The sequence below is a fragment of the Melozone crissalis genome, unplaced genomic scaffold (assembly GCF_028551555.1).
Source record: "Melozone crissalis strain CALT ecotype California unplaced genomic scaffold, PUWL_Pcris_2 ptg000005l_1, whole genome shotgun sequence".
Taxonomy (NCBI): Eukaryota; Metazoa; Chordata; class Aves; order Passeriformes; family Passerellidae; genus Melozone; species Melozone crissalis.
This window is the reverse complement of record NW_026535783.1, coordinates 15906629-15930894: the sequence shown is the minus strand read 5'-3', so window position 1 is coordinate 15930894 and position 24266 is coordinate 15906629. Positions and strand designations below refer to the sequence as shown.

Below are 24266 nucleotides of genomic sequence, written 5' to 3'. Positions count from 1 at the left end.
CACTGGATAAATAATTACTTCTGTTCCACAGAAATGCTAAATGACCATTCATTTGAAAGTTTGACTTGCATACATGAGTGAGAAACAAGATCTTCAGAGCCCGCCCCCAAGAATTCATTGAATCATGTGGAACTCTCCACATTCTGACAGGCTAATGAGGGCCTATCCCTCATTAGTGTTCCCGAAGGAAGCAATCCCTACGAGCCCTGGAACATAGACCAGGCACGGCAACGGCACCTCGGGGAGGGAAGAAGGAAGGAAGGAGTTAATGGCGGCAGCGAGAGGCGCGGCCGCCCCTCCTCTGGGCGGGCCGGCGGTAACATGGCCGCGCTGGCCCCGGCGCTGGCGGCGGCGGCCGGGCGGCTGCAGGTAAAGGCCGCTGGCACCCCGGCCTGGCGGGGCCGCGCCTCCGGAGGAGCCCCGGGCTGCGCGGGTGTGTCGGGCTGGCCTGAGACAGCCCTTCGGTGTGGCGGACTCGGCGTTTCTCTGTTGAACAGTGCATTGGTGTGTGCGGGCGTGTCACACCCCTCACTCCACCTGCGTGCCCCTGCCGCTTAAATTTACCTGCATCGCGCCAATTGAAATCGAGCTCTGCACTGTGGTGTTGTCTGCTTGAAAGTACCGAGCATTTAAAAAGACAAACAAACAAACAAACAAAAAGGTTGTTAATAACAATTGATTTTGTTATCTACAGAATGAGAGCTGTTCCAGTACTGCAGGTGCTGGCCGACAGGTTCAGAGCTGGAAGATCAAAGCTGAACGAGCTAAGAAAGTTGAATTCATAAGAACTGCAGAAAAGCTAAAAGCTCAGTAAGTTAAACAGTTTATCATAAGTATGTTTTTATTCTGTTCTGGAGGTAACATTATTAACTCGAGGTTCAAAGTAAGAATGTATGATAATGAAATCTTTAGGCTAAAGGTATCTTTTTCAGGAGCTCAAATTATTGTGGTTATTACAGTAGCTCAGGATAGGCTTATGAGCTCCAAAATGCCCTGTTGTTTGAATTACTGTTTGGACTTACGCCAGTGGTGTAGTAAGACTTTAGTTCAAATTGATGCTCTCAGGTGCAACAGAAAAGGAAATGTGTGAGGCACAATTGAGTTCTCAGTCTTCCCACTTAGCTGTGCTTACCCTGTAAAGACCTAAAGCCCTTAAGGCATGCTGACAAAAGGGGAACTGCAGCAACTGCAGAAGATTGAAAGACTTCATCTAGAATATCTAGGCCACTGTTTTGAAAAACAAGGCTTCAAGACATCCCAGGCACAGAAATGATTTAAACCTGCTTCCCCACATCTTGATCAAGTGCTGATGACAACTGCAATGGCAGCTAAAAGAACGGGGAGTTTTCTTCTGGAACAGATGAGCTTTCTGGGGAATAGCTAATGTAGCCATCTGACTGAAGGAGAGTTTTGCAGTTGTGAATCCTGATTTAACCGGGCACTTTAGTCTCACATCGGTGTTTTACACTGCGTGTCTGGATCGAGTTCACCTTGATTACCCTGGATCCTGGGTTGTGGTTGAGAATTTGACCGCTGGGTAATTTAGATGTTCCCAAGCCGCTTGAATCGAGGCATGCCATTTAACTGTGGCTCAGTGTCCCTCTGTGATGTTGTCTGTGCTGGGGTTCCATCTAGGTGTGCCACTGCATTAATACAGCCTGTCTGCCTGCACTTCCCAGGGAACAGTCTGGCAAGGCTCCCAGAGAGAATGCATACACATAAAATTTCAGTGTGTAAACCGATGCATGCCACTGAGGTGATTTCCTTGTTAATTTCTTGTTAAAGTTCTTGGGTTACTGTGGTGTGTAGTCTTATAGCTGCAGAAATACTTTCCTTGAAAACAGTTGTAGAACACACCAGGGATTTGTACCAAATCTAAGACAGTCCTGTTAACACAGCCTGCCCACTTACCTTGGAAAATCTTGGGGCTTTGCTGAGTGTTACTGAGAAAGGCACCCTTTCTTCCTAGGCTTGCAAATATAGAAAAAGACAAAACTGGACACCTTTATAACAGGAAGAGTGATTCCAGGGTAGAATACAGATTACTTGAGGAACTGGAACACAGCATGACTGTCAGCAGGAAAATGGAAAGTAAGTGAGGTTTTATTTGGGTTTATTTGCTTTTTTAAAAATATTATGTTGTTTTTGTAAATGGTTTAAAAATCAGTAGTACAGAGGGATCAGTTTTGATGGAAGATGGATGCTGGTAAGTGTGGTATTTCACCATGTGATTAGAAACAGACAGTTCACTGCAAAATTCAGAAGCATAAACATTTTGGGCCTCATATCTGTTATCTTTTATCTTTTGTTATCGTTATTATATTTATATTATTATATTATATTATCATTATTATATTTATATTATTTATTTATATTATTTATATTGTTATTATATTTATTATACTATATTTTGTTATCATTTTGTTATTGTTATCTTTTATCTGTTACTGTTATCTTTTAATCTTCAGTGTAAAACCACTGTGGTGGAAAGGTACTGTTCAAGAAACTTGGAATCAATTTTGTGTGTATATTTGTGTATATTTGTGTGTCCAGCTAAGGTACAGTAAAAATATTCTTACTTCAACATTCACACACTGATTGTTGCCTTTAAATACCCCTTTAAACTGTTCTATGTTTGCATTTTTTGAGTTTTTGGGCAATGAATATTCCTACTTCAGACAGTACTGTGAGATGGTAGATGGTAGACAGTCTGTCCTACAGTATCTGTTCCACTAAGACATTATAGTATAGTTCAAGAAAAAAAAGTTACTCTCTTTACTCACAGTACTTGAATTCTTTCAACAATAATCGCATAAATCATGCTATGCTATCTGATACAGATCAAAATGAGTTGAAGAAAGTAAAGGAATGTAGAAACAATTAAAAGTATACTTGCTTACAAATTTGCGTGTGTTCTGATGTGCGCCTTTTATTTAAGGAATCTTAGAATGTCCTTTACATCTTGCAGTCCTTAAGAAATGTACATTTTTTGAGGAATGACTAAGCTAGTAAGTTCAGAAGTTTTTTCCATGAGTAAGAAGGGAGCATGACATATGGATGGAAATGATGCTATGAGATAATAAAGAGGACAGTGATGAGAGCACTACATGTCAGATGTGAAGGAGTATATCCTAAAAGATAAAAACGTGTATTAACCCCCCCCAATTCCCATTTTACTATGTTGAGGTCTTTCAGCATGATCTGTATACTGTAAGATTTTCTGTGGTCTCAGGAGGAACTTGTACTTTCCTTAATGCAAATCTTTTAGGATAGAAGATAAAATTCCTTAGTATCTAAGATGTAGCCAGAATTTCATCCTCTTCAGCAGTGTATGTATGGACTCATGAGGAGCCAAGTGGTAACAATACAAATAACTGCACACATGCTTGGAGCACATGAAAGCATTGCATTGATTCTTCGCTATTTAACCCCATGAATAAATGAATCTTGTTGAAGTAGTACATTCATATACACTTCAAAGTTTGTTTTCTCTTCATAAATGGGTGTTTTGAAGCCTAGGTCAAAGTCTGCCTCAGAACTCTAGAACTATCACTTGCATAGGCAGTATTCTCCAAGTTCCCCTTTAGAAATGGGAGCTACTAATTTTAAAATCTGCTGATGCTGTGTAGGGAGCTAACATGGACCATATGGTCAGCTACATGCAATTACCAGTTGAAATGCTTAGTACTATGGCAGTTTCTTAACATCAAAAAGAATTTGTGTCCCTGCTTAGAAGAAATCCCTGGTTTATTTTGGTCACTTCACTGCTGTTGTTCTTTTACTGAATACAATGCACAAAGAAACCGTCAACTATCAGCACCTTATTTTATTTAACAGAAGCTAAAATCCTGCAGCAACTATCAAAAATACAAAACAACGTGAAGAAACTTCAGCAGCAATTGAAAGATGTGAAGCCTACACCAGAGTGTAAGTCAAGATGACAGGTTTAAAAACATTTTCTTCTACAGACATGTTTCTTGCACAGATATCTTTCTCCTGCAGACTTCGGATACTCCTCCAGTCTTTAAGATGTTGCAGGAATCTGGAAAGGGAAGACTAAACCTAGAAATTATAAAAGACTCTGCAGTTCTGTGTGGAAACAGAAACTCACTTGTCTTATAAGTGGTGTATGTTTGTTCCTTGAGGTTGTTGAAAGTCCGATTTCCTACCTGTAACATATTTTGCCTTATGCAAAATAAACCTGGTATTCTACTACCATGCAATTCCCTTTGATCTGGTAAGAGGTCACAGAGTAGGTTCTACAGGGAATTAATTTCTAGCCACTGGTTTGAAATGTAGACTGGAATATTCCACAGAAAATGCTGCAGCAGTTTGTTCAGTTTGGATGTTTTAAAGCTTTTCGGAAACAGGTTCTGAAAGAACCATGTCGTGTGGTACATACTACTTTTTGCGAATCTCAGGTTGAGAGCCTCCTACTAGCTGAGGGCTTTCTGATGCTAGATAAAATGCATCCCATTTCATTTATTCAGTGCTTTATCTATTAAAAAATCATTATCTACTTAAACTGTCAGGTAAGGTACTGAGGCATGAAAGATGAAAAATCAGATTTAGTTTATATAACTTTACCAAAATACAGGTTAGTTGAATTGCATTCAGTGTGCCCACAGAGATGTTGGGCTGATTTTTTTAAAAGAGATTTTAGTCTAATAATATAATCTAATCTAATGGGTGGATTTTCTTCCACTGCAAAATATATTTTCTCTGGACAGCTGTATTATCATCTTAAGTCAGGACTACAGCATGCTGACAGTACAGGACAAAGTCTGACTCTGATGGTTCTTTGTCAGCTTTGTAAAAGTAGTTACCTGCAGGTTAAATAGGATTGCTGTAATGTGGAATAAACCAGAGTTGAGTGTGCTTAAGTAATTAACTGCATTGCTATAAGAAACACAAGTGGAACTCTAGAATAAATCTGTCTTAGTTTGGGCATCAGTTGAAGGTTAGTCAAGGTGAGACTTCTTTAAGGGAAATAAACATTTATATTGGCATTTGCATCTAGTTAGCTAAGTCCTTTCATAAACACACCTTTTGGATAAATAAGAATTTGTCTTTTAAGGCTGTTTGAGATGGAAATGCATGGTTTTTTGTACAATGAGATACGTGTCCTGAAAGTCTCCACAAGTCTTGCATTTCTGGATAGTGCTTATATGCTTTTTTTCTTCTTTCCCTTTTTTAGTTGTTGACAAGATAAAGGAAATGATGGAAGAAATAGAAAATGCAATCAATGCTTTTAAAGAGGAACAGAGGCAAATGTATGTTTATATGTGCTTCAGCTACTAGAAAAAGGGCTGTTGTAAGACACAATGAAAACTTTGCATTAATCTAGCAAACTGTTCTTACGATTTACTCTTTTGGTAGTGATTCCTGAGGTATATAAATCGAAGCACAAGCTGTCAGAGTTAGCATCTTGATAAACTGATTTTTAGAGAGGTTGTTTATACAGCTATTGCAGCATTCCAGCATAACAACGATTTGCCTATGAATAGGCTTTTTAGAAAGGCTGTAGAAGAGATTAGATTGTGGTTTTTTTTGTTTTGTTGCTGTTCTGTTTTCTAATCGGGTTTTGGGGGTTTATTTTTTTTTCTACTGGTGTCAGGAGGGGATTGAGTTAATTGTATGCATGCCATAAATGTTTTCTTTCAGTAAAAGCGTAACTTAATTCTCATTTTGTAGGGCTTTATTAGTGGATCATTACAACTGTGCTGTTACCACTTCAGTTCTTAATCTTTGAAGAATAGCTCTTGTGTGGCATTGAACAATTCCAAAATTCATTTTTGGTGAATGGACAATGAATACTGGATTTTTTTTTCTTACATTTCAGTGTTTGTCTCTTTTCAGATATGAACAGCTTTTGAAAGAGGAGAAAGCTGTCATTAATGAGCTCAGTCTCTTTGAGAGAAAGGTGGAACTGTGGGCATTAGGGAGCTCAACAGCAGAAAAAGTTTGGAAATTACCATCAGCCAGGGTCACAGTTGATAAAACACTGGAAAATCATCTACCCGAAGAAGTAATAGAGTTTGAAAAATTTCTTCAGCGAACAGGGGGGCGGCAAGGAGGCTGGGATGATTATGATCATCAACATTTTCTGAAAATACGGACAAAATACAGAGGAAGGCTGTCTTACATGGATGAAGCCCTTGAGTATTTCAGCGGAAGAACAAAAGAAGATATAGAACAACATGACAAATGGTATCAAGAATATGTAATTTTACATGAAAGAAAGAAAGAGGTAAAATAAGCCCTCTAAGGCTTTTGAAGATTTCAGAAAATGTACTTATTTTTGAAAGGCATAATCTCTTGTTTTTGTATCTGCCTCTCTGGTTGTAGTGCTAGGCAGATTTCTGTTACAGTTGATGGTATACAACTGAGGTCTTTATCATCCCCAACCTGCCAAAGTACTTGTCTTTAATAAATAATTACAAATAGGCAAAGACCTAACAGCGCAGAGAAGTGGCCTGTTGTATTGCCAAAGTATATTAGAAATGCTTTTGAAGTCAGTGATCTTGCAAGCTGGGTGCTAAGCCCAGAGCAGTTACTGATCCTGTCTTCCTGTTATATTTGTCTCTAAGAATGTGTGTCCCACTGTATAAGCAATACACCTAAGACAGACTGACATGCAGAATTATGATTCCCTCAAGAACTATCTAAGTAATAAAAGGCATACTGACATAAGAACTACTATGAAACAGTGGGTTAATTGGAAAGAAAGCAAGAACTGAGATACATTTGCATTAAAAAAGCATATTGTATCAACATTCATAACTACCTGAAGTTATTACGATTGCTGTAACTGTTTTAGCAGACATATGTTGGGGGGAACATGTTTTAGCAGACAAATAGGGGGGAAAAAAAGAGAGGAAACACATACAGATGCTTCTTGGTTTTAGGTTTTGCCTTCTATAGACTTTTAATTCCTATGTGCATATTTTGTGTTCTTGGAACAAATGTCTTCATCAGATTGAATCCATGTGAATATGTAAAATTTTCATGAAACTTTGGATTTTTTTCTTATGGTCTCTTGCAGTCAATTAAAAAGTGGAAAGAAAAGCAGCAGCAAGAAAAAGAAAGAAACTTGAAGGAAAAAGAGAAATTAGAAAAAATGCTGAAGGAAAGATGGCTGCAGCATGAAGAAGCTCAGAAGCAAAAAGCAGAAGAAGAAAGAAAAAGAAAACATGCTGCAGCTGAAGTCTGGAAGAAACAGAAAGTAGTAGCATTTGCAATAGATCAAGCATCCCAACTGAAACTAGAAGAGAAAGAGAAAAAGCAGCAAAAAGAGAGCCAAAGCCATGTGAAGTTACTGTTGGAAAGGAATACCTTGCAAAAAAAAGTAAAGGAGGAACTTGAAAAGCTTGAAAATGAGAAGAAAGAGGAGGCTGAAAAGGAGGGAAGGAAGAAAATTGCTGCAGAAGAAATTTCTAAGTTTCAAGAGCATGTGCGTAATTTCACCTCCATTTTTGCATGTCGTTGTTTTAAATTTGATATGTCCTACTACAATATAATCAGTTAAACAGGTTTAAGGTCCAAGTACTATTCATCTAAATCCATTATTGATTCATTACAAATAACAGCATCTATTGCAGATAAAGAGTATGAAACTTGATTTTAGACAAAGATGCTCCTTTTCTTCAATAGATATTGAATTCTACAAGATTACTCAAGATATTTCTTTATCCATACAGAAGTGCTTTTATTTCTTCACTAAATCATTTTTTTGAGAAAAACTACTTGAGCTATGCTGCCTAAGAAGAATTCAGAGGACCTGAGTGCTCTATTCAGATGGGAGGTAGAAAGAGTTGTTGGAATATCCTGCAGGTTTCAGTATCTGTTAGGCAAAGTCAGATCCCATATCAATGTAAATGCAATTACTGGAAAGTTGGTATTATTGTCAGCATTCATACTGAAGTTTTATAAACAGAGTATGAACTACTACTGTTTAATTTCCAAGCCACGTAACTATAATTTGTTTGTGCAAGACAATCTATAGCATGTAGCTACCTAGTGAAACCTTATTTTTTGCTATTACAATAATTTCAAAGCAAAAACAAACAAAAAAACCAACAAAAAATAAAACAAAAAAAGCTGTGAAAAGGCTGCATCTACTTTTTTACATCATTTGTCTTACTTAGGAAGAAAAGTTTGCTTTTTCACTCATTATGTTTCAGGATCTACATAAACTGGAGCTAAGGGTTCTACAGAAACACACTAAAGAAACAGAGAAACAGGAAAAAGAAAAAAGATTGGCAAAGTTTAGAGAGAAGGTAACTTTTTGTTTGTTTTAACCAGAGATGTGTGGAGCTCAGTGGTTTAAGCAGACTTTCTTTTCATTGATATGAAAGGCAATTGTTTTAAATTATTTAACTAGTTGATAAAGGAAAACAAAAAGTCATGCCTTGTTACCAGTAGACAGAATTGCAGTAGGCATAGTTGTTCCTATTTAAAAAAAAATGGGGAAAAATTCCTAGAATTTATATCTCTCACAGTAGTATTTCACTGGGTAAGGCTTATAAAAGCTCCAGTATGGGTGGTGGCTTTCATTTTTCATATAGTTTTCTACCATTACTTAAATAAGTAGGCTGTCTCCTAGAAGCATTTTGCATATACTGGGTTTAAAAAGAGTTTAACCTTTTAAATTACTAAAATTTAATGTGAGCAAGCGGTGTCGCTGTCTTCTACAGTGAAGACCCAATGAGCGTCATGAAACTCCATATGTGAAGAACGAAAGAGGCTAATTATTTTTGATTGTTTGTTTCACTCCGAGGTCGAGGTTCGGGTGACCAGAGACCGATCCAGGTTGAACAGACCTTCCAAGGGCTGGGAGGAACGCAGTCAAGAGATGGCACCAGCAGCTGCAGAACCGCTGTTGCGTGTTTCTCAGAGGTGAGGAGGGGACCGATGGATGTGCAGCATGACACAAGTGCACTTTTGTATTTTAAGCCTTTCTGTTTTCTTGTCAGAGCTGTCCCAGCCTGGAGAGGAGGGTCCTAGCTGCGCATCAGCCCGTCCCAGCCGCAGTACGGAGCAGCAGCCGGCACTTCCCGGCACAGAGCCGGCCTGACCCATGGCGTGTATTACCTCTGTCTTTTGCGAGTGTCGCGTTTGACACGCCGGCTGCCAGACCGGCCGGCTGTGATGTCCCTTGGCATTAAAAGCGCGTTTTCCCCGCAGCTGGTTGTGGCGGCCCCTTAAGCGTGGGGTGGCCACGCCGGCCCCCGCCGCAGTGCACTGAGGCGCCCCTTCCCTTTCCCCTTCCCGTTCCCTTTCCCCCCTGTCCTTCCTTTCCCTTCCCCTTCCCTTTCCCGCTGCTTCCCCCTTCCGTTTCCCCGCCCCGGGGCGGGCGCCGCGGCTGACGCGATCCGGGCGCGCCGGGCGCGGGCAGCAGCGGCGAGATGGAGATGGCGGCGGCGGCGCCGTGCCCGGGGGAGCCGGAGCGGCTGGACTTCCTGCGGGAGCGGCACGTGCGCTTCTTCCAGCGGTGCCTGCAGATCCTGCCCGAGCGCTACTCGTCCCTGGAGACCAGCAGGTAGCAGCGGGACGGGCGCCGCCGTGTCCGCCCGGCCCGGCCCGGCCCGGCCCGGCCCGGCCGCGCTCCCCTCCCGCCGGGCGGTCGCGGTGCCGGGGAGCCTCTCCCCGAGCGCTGCCGTCTCCCCCGGCCGGGAGGAAAAACATCCCTATAAATCTGCCCACCAGCAGACGGCTCCCAAAAAATACGTGTTAGTGTAGGGGTGTAGTCACCGCTCGCGTAAACTGCTTGACATCCACGAGGGAAGACTTGTTGATCCTTCTAATCTGTTTTAAATCTAGTGCTTCACTCTCTTAATCTGCCCTGGAAGCCATTTTAAAATAAATCACCTAAGCTTCGGCACGCAGGAGACTCCTCTTCATGTAACAAATATTTTTAATAGTATTACCTCGTATAAAAGAGAAAATACTAGTGAAATATGTTCCTCGCTTTGAATTGGAGCAGCATTTGTTCCTTTAATGGCTTCAGAATGCCTTTATTTGATATTCTTACATCGGAAGCGTAAGAATACCGTAATGTGATTATCAAGCTGCACTTGGTAAAATATTGGAGACAAGTAGATGGTTTAATAATCTTATTCAGCCAATAAAATGTAAATTCTTTCCACTTTATAATGTCTGTGCAACAAGCTCCATGGCTTTGATCAGGTCATCCTGCTTTATTTTGGTTGAGAGCGCAGATACCTGGCATAAACATGTAAGGACTAGAACAGGTAGTGCTGAGCTGTGTGTGAAATAATATAACTTTATATTGAAAAATTAGAAGTGGAACTACTGGAGAGGGGCCAGCAGAAGGCTTAGAAGATGTTTAAGGGACTGGAGCATCTGTTCTGTGAGGAAAGGTTGGGTCAGCTGGACCTGTTCAGCCTCAAAAAGGGATGACTGAGAGAGGGTCTTACCAATGCGTTCAAGTATGTTAAAGGGTGGGTGCTGAGAACATGGGGCCAGACTCTTTAAATGGTCCCTGTGACAGGGCAAAGGGTGGCAGACAGAAACACAGGAAGGTCCATCTCAGTGGAGAAAAACTTCCTCGTACTGGGCTGATCACTGAAACAGACTGCTCAGGGAGGTTGTGGAGTTTTCTTCCTGGAGATATTCAAAACCTGCCTGGACACAGTCCTGTAAAAACTGCTCTGGGTAAACCTGCATTAGGAGAAGGGAGTTGTATGAGATGATCTCCAGAGGTCCTTTCCAAACCCAGGTATGCTGTAATTTTGTGACATTTTGATTGCAGAGCTGTAGATCGTTTATTCATTAAAAATTAGTTGGTGTTTCAGTCTGCTTTCTCATTTATTGTAGGTGACAGCAAGGGGAAGTCTAGGCATCCTATGCCTAACTGTGTATAGGCCTTAAAATGACCACAGCATGCAGATGTACTAGAGCAATAACACAAATAACTTACCTTAGCCCCACTGACATTTGAAAAGAGTTAAAGAACTGGGATGTCTTCAGCCTAGAGAAGGTGGGATCTAATCACAGTCTTCCATGGGTGGGAAACCACTTCCAAAGAAAGATGGAGGTGTGCTGTTAGCAAGGGATCATGGTGACGAGGCAGGAGGCTGTGGGAATGAGGTACTTGGGGGAGAATTGTGTGGCTGTAGAAGAAATGTCCTTCACTGTTAGAAGAGTTAACCGTAAAAAGCTTGCCCATTAAAGTGATGGAGTCACCTCTGAGGATGTGGCTTCTCAGGATCCTGGATCATCTCCTCTGAGGCCCTGTGTTCTAAAAGTGGCACCAGTGATCTCCAGAGACCCTTGACAATGTAGACGTGTTCTGCAGGGCTGCGCACCTGTCTGTTGACAGATTCTGATTGGGAGATTGAACCACAAATGCATAATTTACAGCTTGATTTCAAGGGTATTTAGTTTCCCTTCTTGCCAAGTTCAAGGTCACTGAGTTCAGCAAACCTCTGGAGCTGATTCAGCTGCAGAAAGAAATGCTGTTACCCTTTTATTTATATTTCCCCTGTTCCTGAATTGGAGTTGTTCTGTTTTGAGTTAGATGGGGAAACTCAACTAAATTAAAGAGAGATGTGTTAAATAAATAATTTGTCAGATTTTTTTTTTTTCACTGCACTGCAGTAGAAAACTGTGTGTGTTGTCACCAGACAAGGATGGTAGAGGAATTTTCCTCACTGTGATGGTGCATTCCAGCTTAAGCTGTCGATTGTCAAACAGTAATGGAGATTAAAGAAAATTCATTTCATGTTCTCTACTCAACTTCTTGCCTCAAAACTCTTTGTAATTATTTTTATCTGTAGTTACTCACATGCAACAGTAGCTGCCGCAAGAGTAGTTTTTAAACATTCTGATTGATGGTGTTTCATACACATTGATTGTCAGCACTCTGAGGTTTTGCAGGAAAATGCAACTTTCTGGTCTCTGAAGTCTTTAAGATTCTGGTACTTCCTGGTGCTCTTTGTAGCACAATCAGTTTCTCAAATTTGTCACTTCCAATGCTTTTTGAATTCTTCTGTAAAACTGTAGTCTTTGTCCTCGCTTGAAGACAGAGGGGTTTGGATCTGCCATCCAAAGTGTCCTGGTGGCCATCCTCTGTGGAAATGGCTATAGATAAAGTTTTACATTTCTTGGCGTGTGTCTGTCACCTGAGGTGCTGCTAGGAGTTGCTTTTGCTAGGACTTATGTCTGTTAATTTTCTGCGAGGGAGGATAGCGTATGGAGAAAAGATGCAGTACCTAAACAGCTGTATTGCAACCTGTGTATGACCAGTGCTGCCAGACACTCTTGCCTACCATAAATAAATTCCATCACACTACAGGCTGTTCTTTAGTAAAGCTGGAGACAGTCAGTCAACTCTGAATAAATGAGCTGAACCCTAACTATACTGAAAACTACTTTTTAAGTTCATCTATCTGACACGTGCATTTTCAACTGTAGATGAGATTTGCTGTCTGTGCTGTATGTATAGCCTTGTGGTTCTGGACTTTGCAGCAGTTTCTATTGTGGATGTTGGCATGTTCGTACCTCATTGGAAGTAACTTAGCTGGGTAAGATGGAGTGAAAATGTCTTTTTAATAGCTCTAGTAAAAGATTGTCAGTGTTCATGAAAATCGGAACACACAGGCAGTGTTTCAAAGAAATAGTTTATTGTAGCTGAACGTTTTTTTAAAATAAAAGTAGTGATTTTTTTTTTTTTTTTGTTAGTTAGTTATTACCCAGGGTCAAATTCTGGGTTAAACAGAAATCTGATCAATGGGAAAAGTTGATATAAGCCTTGAAGTGTTCATTTTACACTTTGAAAAACAATTTCTTAGTCATCAGAAGGGTTAAAATATACTCTTGTTCTACATAGAATACTTTTGTGTGCAAAATACTTTTTCTGGCTTTCTCTACTCAAAATTTATTTGAAATAATGACAGTGAATATACATATTTTACTAGCCTGCTGGTAGGAATGTCACCTTAGGAGGTTGTGCCACTGTATTGAGATTAACATCTGCTGCGTTGCCATTTGGCTGCTGTGTTTTAATTAGAATAATTCCTTTGGGTGTGTGCTTTGGGCTGACTCACATGGTCTTACTGTTTGTGGTTCTGATGCAGAACCTCATGCAGACATTAAGTGGCTGTGGTGGCTCCTGTCCACGTTTGTCTCCTCAGAGGTGCCAACCTCTGGCCAAGGTGGCTCACCAGTTTGTGAGGTAAATACGAATTGCAGCTTAATCTTAAGGAAAGTTGGTATTAACTGTTGGCTTTCGTTTGCATACTGAATTTTAGTTTCTGCATGTGTAGCAGTTGTTTCACAATCCATCATCTTATCTGGTGTATGGAGAGCAAGAATTTCTAGAAGGGTCAGACAAGTGTGGGTGGCAAAATAAACATCCAGCTAATTTCAGTGAGTCAGAACATCCAAGGTACCATTACAAGAGCGTTTTCTCTCACAGTGAGTGCTCCCAAGTTCCTAACCCAGTGCTGTTGCTTTGGTGCTCTGTCAGAGTGAGTAATGCACTGCTGGAGGGCCATGCCACGGGTGGCTGCAATGGTTTGAGTTAAAACAAGCCCAGTAAAGAAGGTGTTAATTAGCAGGTATGATAGCACACATTCATGGAAGAAAACAAAATGTAGGAAAGAAGGACATTCAGCATGCTAGCTACTCCGCTGCTTTGTGGGATACTTGAATGTGACATGCTTGATTTTAGATGTTTAAGTGAGGTAGTCATCTAGCCTGCTTTACACCCAGGGACCAGAAATAAGTACCTCTAGATGTTAATTCATTCTATATGCCTATTTATGCATTGTTTGCTTACAAAGTAGGCTTTGCTGTTTGACATTGACATCTGAAATTGGGTTTGAGACATAATAAGAGGCAGCTTACTATAGTTAAGGGTTACCTTGCATGTCTGCCTAATGCATGTTTAGGGAATTGTTCATGTAAGAATTCTTCACAGAGAACTAGTGCTCCATATGTTAATATCATAACCTAGTTTACTTCTTAGTGGGTTGTTTTGTTGGGGTTTTCTTTTGGGTAAACAGGCCCTTACATAAATTTTTAATTGACATATCATTATTATATAAAAGAAGGGACAGCTTATGTGAAAAACCTTGATGAGGCAGAGAAATGTTTTCAATACAAAGAACATTATTTTGTCCAGTAGATGACTTTCATGTATTCTAAGCTAGGCTCTGTGTTGCACCACTGTCAAAGGCTGGGAATTCATAGATGTGTCTGTTGCTGCAACCGTTTGTTAATTTCCCCATGATATTTATGGTGGGAAGTGTAAGTCTTATCTTTTTCTTTTAGGTTGACAATTGCATTTTTCGCACTCTCTGGTCTGGATATGTTGGATTCCTTAGATGTGGTGAACAAAGATGATATAATAGAATGGATTTATTCCCTGCAGGTCCTTCCCACAGAAGACAGTGAGTGAGTTTTTAGTTTTTTTTTTAATTGATATTAACATTTTTACTTTTGCTTTTTACTTGGGGAATAGTGGATGACTCTTGTTTTTATAAAATACAAGGTTGACCTTCCTGAAGTACAGTCCTGATAATTTCAGGTAGTGATGTTCAGCAAATCTTGGGTATAGATCCCTCACAAGTAATAAAGCTAGAAAAAGCCAAAATTAATTTGAAGATCAGCCAGTAGAAAATAGTATAATAAAGTTATTTTTATATATATATATATATATGCACCTTTAGATATTTCAGAGGATGTTTCACCTGCTTTTCACCTGCTTCTAAAAGAAATGCATTTGTTTTAAAAGTATTAAAAGTGTAATAGTGATTATATTGACTTCCACTTCAATGCCAGGAGCTGTGAGCACAGGTGTGGTTTTTTACAACAGGTTTTGGAGATTTGGAGGTGTAAGAGCAAGAAGCAAAAAGGATAAACACAGTCCCTGCCTGATGTTCCTTAGATCTGTGAAGGTTGAATTTACCCTAGGTTTTGAGAAGGAATAATGCTGCTGCTGAATCCCAGCTGTCCTCAGAATGGCAGGTGCATAGCAGAAAAGCTGGCAAGGGAACTCGCAGGAATGTCCCTTTCCTGGTTGGTTGGACAGAAGTTAGGGAGGTGCTGTTCCTGTGGGCTAGTTGGTGTTGGCAGTTTTTTGTGCGGCCGCCCAGGCGAATGGCTGTCAGCCCTACGAGGGCTGGGAAGGAGGGAGGGACATGCAGGTGCGGCACCGCTGCTCTGTGACAGAAGGGGCTGGCGTGTTAAATGCTGCTGTGGGCATGGCTCCAGGCTGCTGGTCTCTCCAGTTGCCTGTCTGTAAAATCATTCGTACATCCATCCATGTACTTTGGATGGATATAGGCAGAAAATTCAGTGTTTCCTTCTGTTATTTGTTCTAATTATATACAACAAATGGGGTCTCTAAATACAACAAATTAGGTCTCTAAAATTAGTTTTATGAAATAAGCATATGGAAGTCAGGACTGCTGATGCTTTATTTTTACAGTAATAAAAAAAATCCTTTTTCTTACTCTGGAGATTTAGAAACCATCCGATCCACCACAGGAACTAGTTTTGATGGATTTGTCGTTTCTCGTATTGCCTTCCAGGATTGATTTTTGAAAAATAGGAGTTTGGATTATATAAATAATCCTACAAAGTTTTTTAATGATTAGAAGGTTCCTGTGCCTTACTGTTAAGAAATCTTTCCCCAGTGTACATGCTTTGTTTCTAGGAGTTGCTCACTTTGTGACTTTTACACCAGTCTTCAGGATTTAATTCTTTTTTAAATTTAATTTAATTTAATTTAAAAGAAGAAGGAAGTTTGCAAGAGGAGAGATTAGAACAGGCATTTCTGTTTGGTTGTTTGTCTTTGATAGTATGCAGTAATTCTCTGGGGATTCTACCTGGTCAGTGTTTAGAATATTGTCATTGTCTGGAGCCTCCTAGGGAGGGCAGTAAAAATATAAATGTGCAGACGTGCAGGCTGACAGTTTGGCAGAGATGTGCTCCTTCTTTTTCTAGCAATCATCCCCTCATAACTGAGAGGAGTTTTGGGGAGGGCACTTTTGGCAGTGCACTCTGTGCTTTCCGAGTAATAAATCTGCTTTTCACTAGAAGAACAAGCTGCCCTTCAGTTCTGTGTTTTTGTATCATACTGTAATAACTCTTGTTCTTCCTATGCTTTTGGTAATAACACTGCTCTTATCTGGTCACTTGACCGCTAAAACTTTAGCGTCATTTGTTTTTCCTTTTTCTGGTGGACAAAATGTGCAATAGAAAGTGCAAAATGTAAATGATGCTGATAGCAGCAGGCTAGATATTGAATGACTAAATGTGAAGAAGGAAACACCTACACTCTGGTAATGTCTACTTCCAGTAAAATGTATCGGCTCTCTGGTTGATAATCCTGAGTGGGTGCAATGCTTGTTACTTGGCAGCCTCCCAGCAGCAGAGCTCCTGCTCCCTCTTTCGGCCTCTTTGGAGAAGTGGCTAAACTGTGGTAGGCTACAGCACTGAAGTTTTTGGTTTCAAAGTGCTTGTGCATCTCTAGTTAAAGAGGAGATTCCTAGCTTGATGGATTGGAATCTGTCCGGATCTAAAAAAAAAGAAAACCAAAACCAAGAAAGCACAATGTTTTACTTTTAAAGAAACATGCTATTGCAGTATTTTTTTCTCATGCATTCTGATAAATGTCTCTTTCCCTGGAATATTGATTTATAAAAATTGCATCAGTGGTTGAATTTCTAAAATTTGGTATCAGTCAAAAAGAGAATTCCTGTAATTCTTATTAGAAAATAAATTTCTTTGCTTTTCATGTTTGTCCCGCCAAAGGTTTCTTTGTGCACAGCACTTAACTTGATTTTTATTTAAAGCATTTTTAAGAGGGTAAATTCATATTATTTTGAGAACTACTGCTGCCTTAGAGTCTTCTTTCCACTGGATGGGAGACAGAGTAGTTGGTGCTCCACAAACTTAGTATCTGTTTGTTTTTATCAATAACTGTTATAGTGGGTGCACTGGCTGGGCTAGAATTAATTTTTTTTACAGTAGCCTCTAATCTGCTATGTTCTGAGCCTGGTACCAAAAGAGTGTTTTAGTCTTTCAGCTATTGCTGAGCAGTGCTAGTCAGGGCTAGCTCTTTTTGCCTCCTCTGCACTCCTTTTCCAATGGCAGATACCGCAGGGGACACAGCCAGGACAGCTGACCCAGGCTGACCTCAGGACTATCCAGAGGGACAGTCCATAGCATCTAGCATCATTTTCAGCAAAAAAAAAAAAAAAAAAAAAAATTTAAAAGCTTGGGAAGAGAAGGAGAAAGAGGGCAATATTCATGGTTCTGGCATTTGTCTTCCTGAGTAACCCATTCACTTGCTGAGGCCTTGCTTTCTGGGAAGTGACTGTATACCTGCCCAGCTGATGGGAAGTAGTACATGAATTCCTACTTTGCTTTGCTGTGCACCCACAACTTCTGCTTCACCTATCAAACTGTCTCTGTCTCACTCTCTGGGTCTTCTCTTCATCTCTCTGTTTTCTTGCCTCAGCTGCTGGTTGGAGTCAACCCACTACAGCAGAGTGTTACAGAACCTGCTAGAAAATTCACAGTTTGGTGGTTTAGAGCGCTTCTTAGATAAAGTCTCGCAATATCCTGTGATAGTCTTAAGTGACATGTTTGTATTTACTGGTATGTAGTATGTCTGATGGCTAATGACAGCTTCACTTCAGAGGTTTGTAGTTTTGAAACTAAAGCACGCTAATGTTGAGATCTTGATCTACTGAGTAAGAAGGCAAACATATGCTCTGTCAGCCTAATCAAAATGCACTTGAGGAAGCTGAAGATTAGAATCTGTCAGGATAGAATATATTCTTCTGTGGGTTTATTGTAGCTGTGATTCAAACAGAAAATGTCTTTTTGGTACCATAAGTTTAGCTCAACTCTTCCAGAAGCTGGCTCAATACCACTTCTAATTAGGAGGGAATGGCAACACATCGCATGTGCAAACTGAGCCTCACACAGAAACACATACTTAGCTCAGTGCTTCCACTTACTGCTGCCTTCTGCTTGTTTGAAGGATCCTCGTCTTCTGTAACTCATGCTGAATAGTTTGGTTTTATCTTTGATTTTGGCCACTGTTACCTTTCCTTCCCTTTTAGTGAATGCTTTACTTAAGTGCATAACTACTGTGTGGTTTTGTTTTCTTTGTGTGGTCGCTGCAAGAAGACCTAACTATGTTTCTTCTTAGAAAGAAGTTGAAATCTTAAAAAGTGCTTTTTTCTTTTTAATTTTGTGGAGGGTAACGTTCTTTTACAAGCCTTGCCGAAATGATAAATTTTTAGATTAAAACGCTACTTTTTGAAGTGTTAGTGAAATTGGGAAAGGGTTGACAAAGCACCCTCTTTTAGCTAGTTGCTTGTTCTTAAGATCATGTCAGTGTTTTACTGTTTTTCCTCTCATAGTGCAGCTCCTTGACAGAGCTATTTCAAGTTTATTTTAACTAACTAAAGTGCAACTCGTACAATTTAAAAATATATATTCCAGTTTCTTGCAAGTCACATTCAGGGCCAGTTCAGCACTTTTAAAAGAGAGTGAATCCAGAACTTTGTACTCAAATAATCTAATTACACAGTGGAAGCACACTGCTTGGCCATGTTCATCTACCATCGTCCCCCATAGGAACAGTGGCGTTTGTTTGACCCTGCTTGAGAGCTTGCTGCAGTGGCAGAAAAACACGCATTTATTTATCTCACAGAAGGTTAGCTTTGTGTTGCGTTGGTGAACTGTGTTGATTGGGAGCGCCAATGCCAGCCCACTATGGGAGAAGGAAGAAAATTGTACTTTTTGACAGCTGGATGCTTCACTAGCTTTGCTGTACTAAAAAAAAATGGAACCAAAAGGAATAACAAAACATATGTTATTTATTGGTCTGAATCCCCCGGACCCATGGATACTACACTGAAAACCAGTATGATAAATGACAGACCTAAAACGTACTTCTATCAAAGTCTAAATTCAGATTTGTATTAATGATTCTTTCTTCTTATGTGGCATTACTGAAAAAAATGTATAAAATGGCATTGACTTTTTTGAAATCATCAATACATGTGAGCTTTCTGATCATGAGTTTCTTGAGCAAAAATGCAAATTTTCTTCCAGCATGACTTGCTTTTATGGCTGCATTTGAAGTGTTTATCTAGATGTATAATGGGCATTTTAGAGAATAGAACTTTGCATTTAGTGACATCCTGTAGTGCTTTGATTTACAGGGGCAATTACAAGCTCTAGTTCAGTGAGAAGAGCTTATGCTTACTTTTATCTGGATGTATGGACTGAATCATGATTAAAGCTGTGATTTTTTAAATATATTATTTTAGTAATGTGTGTAAACTCCTGTAGTTAGCAAAAGGAGACTAGTCTTGCAGCCAGAGGAATGCATGGATAATCTGAATGTTAAAAATTAGTGGTAAAAGTTTATCAATTCTTCCATGCAATATAAATAACAAATTCCATAAAATATAAATAACAAAAATTCCCTGTCTGTAAAAAAAGAGCTCACAGGATAAGTTGTCTGTGGTCATCACTTGAAGCTCTTTTACATATCTTAAGGACTTTCTGGTTTAAGGACGCATAAGTAACATCTTTTGCTTCACTGGAAAGTTTCAGCTCTTGATTTAGGCATTGGAGTCTCTTGGTTTTGGAAAAGGGTCCATTTTCTTTAGTTGTTAAATGTGAAACATTTTTCCAGGTGTGTCTTTTCAGCTTTCGAACCACCAAAAATGGTCACACAGCAGTTTATGAAGTACTTGTTACTTTTTGCTCTGTCTTCAGCTCCTGTAGGAGGTGGCTGAGCAAGGTTGGTGGTGGGAGTGAACACCAGGTGGAACCATTTCTCAGCTGCAGTGGAGATGGGGCGCAGCAAACTCTGCTGCAGCTGAACTGGCCACTCCAGCAGTTTTTCCCCAAGGGACATAGGCTGCGATCACGGCCTTTTAATTTGTTTCTGTTTCGTTTTTAATTCCGTTTCTGATTCTGACAGCCCATTTTTGGTTCAGGAAAGAGTTTGATTAGCAATACTAAGCTATTACATAAAACAAGAAGTACAAGTAAATTGCAATAAAATAGTAAAGCCAGCTTTACAGAAGATGAAATTTCACTTTGTAAAGTTTCTTTCATAAACTGAAAGACAGTAATTTCCTGTAACTTGCCTTTGGTTTTCACTTGATTTTCAACTAGTATGCTCACAGGATGCTAAAAAACCATTTTGAGACGCTACATCAGTGTTCCAGAGTCATGTGGTTAAAAACAAGCTGTTTTCACTTCCTGTTTTAATGCTTCCTTTATCAACTCAAAACTCTATTTTTTACTTCATGTGCTGTGACTAGAGATTTAGCAACTCCCTTGTAATAGTCTAGGAAGGTCTAGGAAGCATCTATTGCAAGCACATTAATGCATTTAAGGGGGGAGATGATCAAATTCCCTGCAGAGTTTGCCCTAAAGTTTTCCTAAAAGGGCATGCTGGTCTTCTCTTTTTCCTAGGAGCCAGTGTATGAAGTTTGGAGTGGGAGATGAGAAGTACTGACAAAAAGTGTCAAAATAGATTTTTAAATTCTTAGCAATTCAGTTAAAAATCCAACTTTAAATCCAGTTTTAAAACTGTGAATGCTGTTTTCTAGTTGATAAAAGTTCAGTAGTAGAAGAAAGGTTTTGAAATACTACATGAAAATTGAACATCTAAAGGGAGTAATGCATCATGATTTCATTAATGTACTTTATTTTTAGTCTATTTGTATAGCATCTGTGAACTCATAAGGGAATCAGACTGACCCACTAACAGCACACAAGCTTGGGTTTCATGCTGCCATTTCTACCTTGATAATGAATTATAAGCTACACTCCACAAGGCCAGTGATGGGGATTGGTATTTCTGGGATGAACCGTTCCATCTATCAGCTGTCAGCTGAGTTCTGGTTCAGCTGCAGAGCTGTCTTAATTGTAGCATGTGTCCTTTGCAGTAGGCCAGAATAGCTGTGTTAGTAGCATAATATCTCTTTTCTAGGTAAAGGGTTTCCATACCATTATCATTTCAAAGTGAGGATTCTAGTTTGCTTAAGCCCTTAAGACACAGGTTCATTTTTACTGAAAATGAACGTGAATGTGATTTTTCCCCCCTCCCACGATGTCACCTAGGAAATCTGGAACTTACCAGGCAAGAATTCTAGGTCTTCTCTTACTGATTTGTTCACATTGTGTCATTTTTGAAGTTGTGATGCTTTTTTGGGCAGTGTTCTTTGGGACCTTAGATTAGTCTTTAAGACTCATTTAATTTTTTATGCTTTCCAGAGGCTGAGGTGACATGAAATGCAAGTTTTTGACTCTGCAAGTGAATAGACAAATGTTCTCTGCTAAAAATGTTTATATTATAATAAAATAAAACAGATATTATTTTTTTCTTTTTGTTTCCTCTGTGTGGATCAGACTATGGCACACCAGCTTTTAAGCAGGCTGAAGTTGCTTTTGTTACGTGTGTAGAATCATTAAGAAGTACTTTTACTGAGCTGTGGAGGAAGTGGAGAATTGCAGGTGTTTCAGTCTATGTCAGTTAGCTCCAAAGACTTGTCTGGCAGAGAAACTTGCATACTTCAGGCCAAGTAGAAATTCTTAAGCTAACAAAACCTTTCTAGTTTAAATTTTGCATATATACAGAGTATGTTTAGAATTAGAAGGTAATATGCTGCTAAATTATACCAGAGCTTGTAGGCCGCATTGCATATGATGTTGCTTAGAGCTTTCAGCTTTATAACTATTCATTCTTATTTATTCTGAGGCAATTTTCTCTAATATCCATGAGGATTTTTAGCTTAAAGGCTGAATAACTTAAAAGAGGTCAATAGTATTTAAGAACAACCAGCTGCTGTTTGACTGTGGCATTCATTAGGTTTTTAGTTTCAGACATTGACCAGTAAACTGAGGTTTTGCCATGCAAAAGCAAGTCTGAGTCCTGCAAAGCTATACTTAAACTCTTGACAGCGTTTGGTTCATGGTTCTTTGTGCCACATGCTCAGGTATTGTGAGGCGTTTGAAACAAATTACACTGTATCACTGACAGAAATGTTTGATAGCTATAATGTGCTTAAAACTGCGAATTGTTTATCCTTGAACGTGTTGTGAAGTATCTTGAAACAGTTCTGCTTGGGAACAGATGGTATTACCAGGCAAGAATCCAGACAGGAACAAAAAAAATATGTTAACTCTGGCCATTTTCCCAGGGGAGCAGTCCTTTTCTCTTTTTTTCTTGTGAGCATGGAAGACAAGTCTGTGGTGACACAAACTGTATTTCCACCAAATTAAAAAAACATTAAAAATCTAATGCTTTGTGTTTTGTCACTACAGCAATAAGTAAGTTAAGTTTGCTTGTGGTTTTCTATTTTTTTTTTTTTGTTAATGAGAGAGATACCAAACTAAGGTTGGGAAATGAGAGACACATGCACACTTTATTAAGCCTTTGAATAGTGTTGAACTAATGGGTCTTGATCTCATTAGATAATTACAGTTTATAATAAATGTTTCAACAAAACAAGTTAGTTGAGTCTTGTTTTAATCTTTTCCAGGATCAAATATGAATCGCTGTGGATTCAGAGGTTCTTCATATTTAGGGATGCCATTCAATCCCTCCAAGGTCAGTTAAGAATGTGTATGTGAAATGTTTTCAATTAGGCAATAAATTATTTTGTGTCTTTTCTGTGATATTAACTGCATAATTACAGAATGTCTGGACAGCAGGGAATTTTGTACTGTTAATACTGAAATGTTTGCAGAACTTTTAAGAAACGTTCATAAAAAACATATTAAAATGATACCTAGAACTTAAATTCTCACAGCAGTGAAGAAACTGACACACAAATTATGGCTTATCTCAGTGCAGTCTCTTCCTTCTCTGGTCTTCTCCTAACAAAGGAAAACTTATCTAGCTGAAGAATTGTCATGAGTTAGAGAAGCTGGCCAGAATAGCCCTAATTAAGTGGTGCAGAACATGCTGTTCTTTGCTATCACAGAAAGGTTCAGGCTGGAAAGGGCCCTTAAGATCATCTAGCTCCTATCCTCTTGCTGCAGGCAGGGACACCGTACACCAGACAGATTGCTCAGCATCTCATTCAGCCTGGCCTTGGATGCTTCCAGGGATGGGGATTCCACAGCTCTGGACAGTCTGTTCCAATGCCTCACCACCCTCACAGTTAAGAATTTCTTCCTAGTACGTGATCTAAACCTGTCCTCTTTCATTTTGAAGCCATTCTCCTTGTCCTGTCACTGCATGCTTTGGTAAAAAGTCTCTCTCCATCATTCTTGTAGGGTTCTTTCAGGATCCGGAATGCCACAATTAAGTCACGTCAAAGCCTCCTCTTTTCCAGGCTGACAAATCCCAACTCTCATAGCCTTTTTTTATAGGAGAGGTGCCTCAGCCCTCTAATCAACTTAGTGGTCTCCTCTGAATGTGTCCCAACAGGTTCCTGTGCTCCCTGTGCAGAAGACCCCAGGCCTGGACACAGCATTCCACATGGGGTCTCACCAGAGGAGAGCAGAATCCCCTCCCTCCCCTGCTGCCCACGCTGCTTTGGACGCAGCCCAGGGCACGTTTGGCTCTCTGGGCTGTGGCTGCCCAGGGCCAAATCGTGTCCAGCCTCTCAGCCAGCAGCATCCCCAAGCCCTTTGCTCTCCATGACTTCTCTTCCTCTCCCAGTCTGTACCCTCCCAGTCTGGGGTTGTCCTGACCTGGGTGCCGCACCTTGCACTTGGTCTTGTTAAATCTCATGAGCTTCTCATGACGCACTTCTGGAGCTTGTCCTGGTCCTTTGAGAAAAGTGAATCCCATCTGATGCTGCCAGTGTGTCTGGTGCCATGTAGGCCATCCCACTGTCAAAAAAAACACCTAAAATCTTGGCAGTGACACCAGCCAGGGAGGCATGTATTAATAGACTAGGCCTGGCTGTTTCTTCCAAAGTGAGTGTCGGCAACTGGTATTTCTCTTCCTGTGTTGAATCGTTCATATTTGACTGCACCTGATACCACCCAGACTTAGGCACGTCTGTTCATCCCTGTTTGTCATGACAATGAGAGCAAATGCTTTGAAGCCCAGTTCAAGAGAGTTCTTCCATGTGAAAAGAAAATGCTTTTAATAAAAGACAGAAATGAGGTTAGCAGAGGCTAGTTTAGTGCTTTCACAGATTTTTTCATCCACTTTTCAGTACAATTTGATGCACTCTCAAACACAGGACAGAACTACTGTACTTCTTCTGGCTCTACTGGCCTCTACTTTCCTTTTC

General features: G+C 40.0%; 2 protein-coding genes across 2 annotated transcripts in view; both read left to right on the top strand.

The window, feature by feature from the left end:
• The first annotated feature begins 310 nt into the window (after window positions 1-310).
• Window positions 311-9057, top strand: CCDC112 (coiled-coil domain containing 112). The gene is made up of 10 exons (XM_054286454.1): window positions 311-369; window positions 695-810; window positions 1970-2091; window positions 3838-3927; window positions 5198-5273; window positions 5860-6250; window positions 7046-7453; window positions 8184-8279; window positions 8780-8898; window positions 8976-9057. The coding sequence occupies exons 1-10, from the start codon at window positions 322-324 to the stop codon at window positions 9004-9006; spliced, it is 1497 nt and encodes a 498-aa protein (XP_054142429.1). The 5' UTR covers window positions 311-321; the 3' UTR covers window positions 9007-9057.
• A 336-nt stretch (window positions 9058-9393) lies between these two features.
• PGGT1B (protein geranylgeranyltransferase type I subunit beta) overlaps window positions 9394-24266 on the top strand; it is a 30657-nt gene continuing 15784 nt past the window's right edge. Inside the window, 3 exon segments of the mRNA XM_054286462.1 lie at window positions 9394-9541; window positions 14299-14417; window positions 22557-22624. Coding sequence (XP_054142437.1) covers window positions 9408-9541; window positions 14299-14417; window positions 22557-22624 — 321 coding nt within the window. The 5' untranslated portion in view covers window positions 9394-9407.